The 6583-nt window shown below is 32.5% G+C and overlaps 1 protein-coding gene across 1 annotated transcript; it reads right to left on the bottom strand.

Annotated features, from left to right (window-relative positions):
• Positions 1–1175: 1175 nt before the first annotated feature.
• LOC102613988 (uncharacterized) lies at positions 1176–3437 on the bottom strand. Its single transcript, XM_006464152.4, has 5 exons — positions 3263–3437; positions 2324–3055; positions 2147–2200; positions 1841–2025; positions 1176–1516 (listed from the first exon to the last, which is right to left on the bottom strand). The coding sequence occupies exons 2-5, from the start codon at positions 3042–3044 to the stop codon at positions 1427–1429; spliced, it is 1050 nt and encodes a 349-aa protein (XP_006464215.1). The 5' UTR covers positions 3045–3055; positions 3263–3437; the 3' UTR covers positions 1176–1426.
• Positions 3438–6583: the final 3146 nt, after the last annotated feature.

Raw genomic sequence — 6583 nt, 5'->3', positions numbered from 1 at the left:
CTTCATCAAACAATTCAGTCTGGGAAAGACTGGATGCCTGAATTTCTACTCCCAAACAATTGTATATTCAATGCTCAAAGCCTTGTGTAGCTTCACTGTTTCAGACAAATTCAAGCAATATAGATGAGAACATGGCAACTAAAATGGAATATCTCCATTACGTCAACTTTTCCCTGACCATAAACTCATTTCCTTACTGAATCACATCACCTTTCCACCGCAAAACTGTGCATCCATACCCATTATCTTTCTAAATTTTATGGCTGGATCGTACACAACCAAAAATTCAAAGATTAAATCTTGGAAGTACACAAATCTTATACAATGTATCAAGCCAACAGTGAAGGATACATCAAACGAATGCAGGATGAAAAAGCACCTAAGCACCCATAAACATAGCTTTTGTTGATTACTTTTCTACAGCAGTTGAGATCTATAAAAAGTGAAGGTATTACTCTCAAAGTCGGGCGGAATATTAGACAAGTATCGTATAGGTACAAAAACTTCTAGAAATCATTTGAAAGTAGTCTAGATAATTGATTTACCAAAATAATGCACACTCCTAGCTTTCGTTGAGCAAGATACCAGGCTTACATGCCTACAGAAAGGGATCCCCCACTTCAGTTACCATTTTTCACAGATTTTTAATATCTTGTTGGTGAAAAATTTCTCACTAAGCTCATGTCTCTAACTACTTACAATGAGGATCAATCATCTTCCAAAAGGAAAGTCAATGAGAAGACAATGACAGATTTTAGAGAGCATACTGCAAGCTCAATACAATAGGCACCATACATTTTACATTCTTCATAACATGAGGAACTATATATAAGAACTTTATCAATAAATGCTAGCTTAAGTCAAAATCTCAAATGAAATGAAAAGGAAAGAAATTTAGATTTTTATGATTACTTAATAGAATAATTTATTAAACAAGCTTTAGTCCTCCAAAGTACAAAGAGTAAGCATTAAAAATTTGTAGGCAAGAGGATGTAATGTGGGAAGGGACCTTCAAGTACATATGATTACGGAGGAAAATAAAGATAAAAATGCTATTTCACAACTTGTTAAGCTACTGAAAATTTGATGCAAATGGCGCATAAGCTCAATTTAGTGGAGACATTTTAACAGGAAGAGGAAAAGGAAAATCCATACAGCACAATTGGAGACGTATGAAAACATTGAAAAGCAGATTTGCACTATAGGGAAATTTGAGCACACAGGCGAGAATAGCAAGAACAAATTAGTAATAGTGCACACAGTTTACAGCTTTTATGACTAAGTGAAAACTTCGAGCAGTCTTCTAAGCAAAAAACTGAGGATCAGACATGGGGTCGTGTACTCACTAATACAAAATCCCCTGCTTATACATATACAATAACTATGATTAGAAAGACAAGTCAATCTTACAAAATCCAAAAGCATACTACTGATTGTCTGAAGGCATCCCAGTAGTCCTCTCTAGATCCATCTTGCAATTCTCTCTCAAGTCTTTCAGCGAGACATAACCAGCTTGCTGCCACACAGATTTGAGAGTATTTATCTTATTTCAGAATAAATATGAATAATATAAGCATCTTTGTAAATTATGGGGTGATCAAACAAAGCGAAAAAAATAAGGATCAAGGAGTCACAGGATCAGTGATTTAATCGGAGTCTTAAATCTAGCAATGGGATTCAAGACCTGTTATATGAAATTTCTGAGCTCTTTATACCACTCATTTATTGAACAAGCATGATTCTCCAAATAGAAAGCGGAATTTTAAAGTATACAACTCCTGAATAAAATTAAAGTTTACAACAACTGAAATTAATTCAGATTAACAAAAGGAACACTCACAAGTTCATTGCTTTCGTGACCAAATATGCCTTCCATGTGAAGAAAGAGTGACCTCCACTTACTCATGAGTTCAGATTCTAGTTTTGTCGATTTGTTAGAGTTACCATGGTCAGGAATTTCAGAATCCTTTGCCCTGCCCCATTTTTGAACCAAGAAACTTGCATCTCTCTGACTCTTCTTTACCACTAGCGTCATGGGGGGGGGGGGGGGGGAAAATATCAAATTATTGATAAATAAGAATTTTGAAAATGACGGCACAAATAGAACTGCTAAAGTAGAAGTCTCAGAAAATTTGACAGAACATACCAGCTATTCGACCCTTGATGTCCTGATAATGGAGATCAGCCCAGATATAAGCAGCTAATTAATCAAATTAGACAGAATTGTGCCAATTAGAAATCATATACTACAAATGAACTCCAACAGTTGCAAAAAATGAAGAAACTAACAATATGTATCTGATGTTCATAAAATTATAATTACCTTTCGAGCAAAAAGAGCAAGAGCAATCTTTGAGCAAGTCAGAACCTGCACTCAAATTCGCACAACCATCATCCTTGAGCACTGAGCATCTCTCCAACTCAAACGATCGAGAACCCTGAGACTTTGGCAACCTCGACCACTCAATAGACCCAAATTTGCTTGAGACCAATCTCCCAGCACCAACATCTTTATCATTGCAAACCTGCTTAGCTACTAATTCTTCATCACCAACATCATCGCCTGTAGTATCCGAACCAATCCTCTCGCCATCAATATCTTTCTTAGAGCACATTGGTATTGAAACACTAGACAAACAATTATCCCTTAATGCATCACCATGTTCCATAAAATTATGAGCTATTGTAACACCTAAATCAGGCATCTCATTATTTTTATCCTTAGCCTTAGACACGACGGACACAACATTTTCTCGACCACTAGAAGGCAAAGCACCACAGCACTGTTTATTTTTCAACAAAGACGAAATCTTTTCACTCCCATCAACTTCAGATTTGCCCTTACCACTCATGTCCTTCACCAAATTTTCAACTTGCAAGCAAACTTTCTTGGCAAACGCCGAATTACCACTCTCATTTTCCTTATTCTTAGCAAAACCATCGCCTGAAATTGATGAAAACCCTCGTTTACTAGGCAGGTTCGTCATGTCGCCCAAAACGGGTCGGGTCTTTTTTAACCCGTCTGTGAAATTATCTCCACTCATTATCAATTTCACTACAAAGAAACCAAAAAAAAAAAAAAAAACAGTTCAAAAGTAAGCAATAAAAATCGGCGAGTGAAACATAAACCTTACAATTAGATCTACAACTACAGACAGAAAATTTACCGGTTAAATATAAATAAAATAATAGCAGAACCCTAGAATCTTGACGTGAATGCGAAAAAATTTTTTGTGGGTTTTAGAAGATACTGATTACTGACCTTGAAGGTTTGGAGAAAATCGTCAATCGTTTTCAAATTCTTTGCAATCGGTGGTGGTAGTGGATCTTTCTCCCTGGTGTCTTTTCTTTATTTTCGTTTTTCCTTCGTTTTGATTTTGTGAAGGCGGGAATCCGATAAAAATCCGGAGCCTGACCCGCGATTTTTAATCATTTTGGCTTTGGGCGCGACGCGTCCGTATTCGCCCATGCGAAACACATGACATTTATAATATTTGCCTTTATGCCCCCTAAAAAATAATCGTATAAATATTTAAGTTTTCAATAAATGATATTAATTTTTTTTAATTATAATATCTTTTTACTCTATTTCTATTAACTTAAAAAATTTAACTATAGTATTTTATAATAAATAAAAATATACTATTAAAATAATTTCAATATTTAAAAAGTACTTTAATACTTTACAAACTTGTATTATATTAAAATAAATGTATAAAAGTTTCAATTATTTTCAATATTATAAAAAATAATTTTTAATACTATTAATACATGAGATATATTTTATTTATTGTAAAATCTACTTAATCCAAAGATTTATTTAAATTTTTTTGTAATAAATAAAAATATATTATTTAAAATAAATATAATATTTTATATATTTTAAAGATTATTTTTATATTAAAAATATTATATTATATTAATCTACTAGACAAATTAATTTTTTAAATTTTATTTGTATTTATTGAAAAAATTTAAAGTCATGCGTCGCTTATTAAAAGATTGAGGGCAGTGGCGAAGTTAAGAGTTGGCTAATCCGGGCTGCAGTTTTTGAAAAACAAAAGTTAATTATAATTTATGAATTTATCTTTATTAATACTTATAAAAAAATAAAAATAAATTTAATATCCCACTCCAAAGAATGGTGCTATCTTAACCATTGATTGAGGGTTTACATAGCTATTTCTTTAAATGTTGGGAGTACATGTGTCTTTTTCTCTAATATTTATAATAAGTAAATGAAATTGTGTTTCGTGTATATAAATATAAAAGAAAAAATTCGCACCATAATGTAAAAATTGACTCATCGGAAGGGTAGGGTAGGGCCGAAAGAAGGGATTGGTTAAACAATCTTGAGACTATAATTTTAATAAAACAGAAGAAAAATGATATAAAAAAAAATTGAAGACTTTCATAGCATCAAAGAATCCATAATTCCATATCGAATCAAATTTGTTTATAAAAATATAATTAATAAATAAAAATTAAGCAAAATAAAATATAAAAAGACCACAAATATAACATCTTACGAAATACAAACTTATTATTATTATTAATTACTATATTAGCTGTGAAACTTTAAAATTGTTTCATAATATTTAAGAATAAATTAGAATTTAATTAAATAAATAATAAATAAAATTTAAACGAATTAATCTTATTCAATTTGTTTATAACTCATTTATTAAATAAATCCTAAACCAATAGATGAATCAATATTCTCGAACCCATCATGTAAGAGAGATTGTAACATCTTTCAAGTTTGTTTGGTTTGATATTCTGGACGAAAACGGGTTGCCGTTTATTGAGAAAACGGCTAACCGTTTAAGTCCAGAGAGCATGTTTTTGTTCTGGAATAAACGGCTCACCGTTTATGGTTAAAACGGCTTACCGTTTAAGTCCAGAGAGCATGTTTTATGTCCTAGAATAAACGGCTCACCGTTTATTGAGAAAACGGCTAACCGTTTATTTCCAGAAAGTTGTCAATTGGAAAACGGTTAGCAAGATTGAAAAGATTTCAATTGTAAATCGATGCATTTTCAAACCAAAAGAGTTTTTTCGAAGATGTACCATTTCTAATGGTTGTATTCTTTCAAATAAACATCTTATTCATAAAAAGAAAGACATACAATAAGATTAGAAATCAGATTTTGAAGATTTCATGCTTGTTCTGGAAATACAATCTTATTTGCTAAAGATTGTATTCAGGATTTGATATATCTTGGGGGTAATTTGCCATTAAAACTCTATAGCAAACCAAGATTGGTGAGGGCAAATAAAACCTTAAAGGAAAGTGTGTAAACACGTCTCAAATCCTAAGAAATTTCATTGTTCTTTGCCTCCATATTCTCATAATTCACCAACAATCTTTAAGGTTTTAATTTTGTGCAAATGGAGGTTGAGAAGAGTTTGACATCATTTCTGAATCCTAGTGTCCATCTCGATCGTTTTGATGGAACTAATTTCACTCGTTGGAAGGGAAAATTGTTCTTTCTCCTTACTGTTCTTAAAGTGGCATATGTTCTTGATCCGAAATTGGAACCATTTCCAGAACCAAGAGAAGATGATACCGAAGTTGTTAAGGCTGCAAGGAAACGTCGTGAAGATGATGAATTGATATGCCGGGGTCACATACTCAATACGCTTTCTGACAGATTATATGATCTCTACAATTCTATGACTTCTCCGGTGGAAATTTGGAATGCTCTTGAATACAAATACAAAACAGAGAAAGAAGGTACTGACAAATTCCTTGTATCTAAATATTTTGAATTTATTATGGTAGACACAAAATCCATTCTTGATCAAATACATGAGTTACAAATTATTGTTGCTAAGCTTCGAGAGTTAAAAGTTGAAATTTCTGAATCATTTCAAGTTGGGGCTATTATTGCTAAATTGCCTCAAAGTTGGAATGATTATAGAAAGAAACTCCTTCATAGTAAAGAGAACATAACTTTAGAAGAATTGAAAAAACACTTGGTAATTGAAGAAGAGACTAGGTCTCGTGAATCCAAGGATAAGCATGATTATACTAAAGTTAATGTTGTTCAAGCTAGTAAATTCTCAAAGAATTTTAAAGTCAAGAATGACAAGAAATTCAAGAAGTCTAGCACACAAAAGTTTTCTGGAAATTGTTTCTTTTGTGGTAAGAAAGGCCATCGCCAAAGTGATTGCAGATTCAAGAAGAAAAAGGAAGAAGTGAATTCCCATAAAGCTAATGTTATTGAAAACAAATCTGAAGAGATTTGTGCTATGGTTTCTGAAATGCAAATTGGCATGATTACTGAAACCAATATGGCTGAAACTAAGTCCTATGATTGGTGGCTCGATTCGGGTGCAACAATTCATGTTTGTAATGATAAGAAATTTTTCTTATCATACAAAGAAGAAATGGAAGGACAAATGGTTCTCATGGGGAACAATAATGCAGCCATAGTAGCAGGGAAAGGAGTAGTTGAGATCAACTTCACTTCTGGAAAGAAAGTCACATTGTATAATGTCTTTCATGTACCTTCCGTTAGGAAGAATCTTATTTCTGCTAGTTGTATGTGTAAGCATGGGCTTAAGATTGTGCTTGAGG

Source organism: Citrus sinensis, chromosome 7 (genome assembly GCF_022201045.2).
Source record: "Citrus sinensis cultivar Valencia sweet orange chromosome 7, DVS_A1.0, whole genome shotgun sequence".
Classification (NCBI taxonomy): Eukaryota; Viridiplantae; Streptophyta; class Magnoliopsida; order Sapindales; family Rutaceae; genus Citrus; species Citrus sinensis.
Note: the sequence above shows the minus strand (reverse complement) of the source record. Positions and strands in the feature narration are given on the sequence as shown.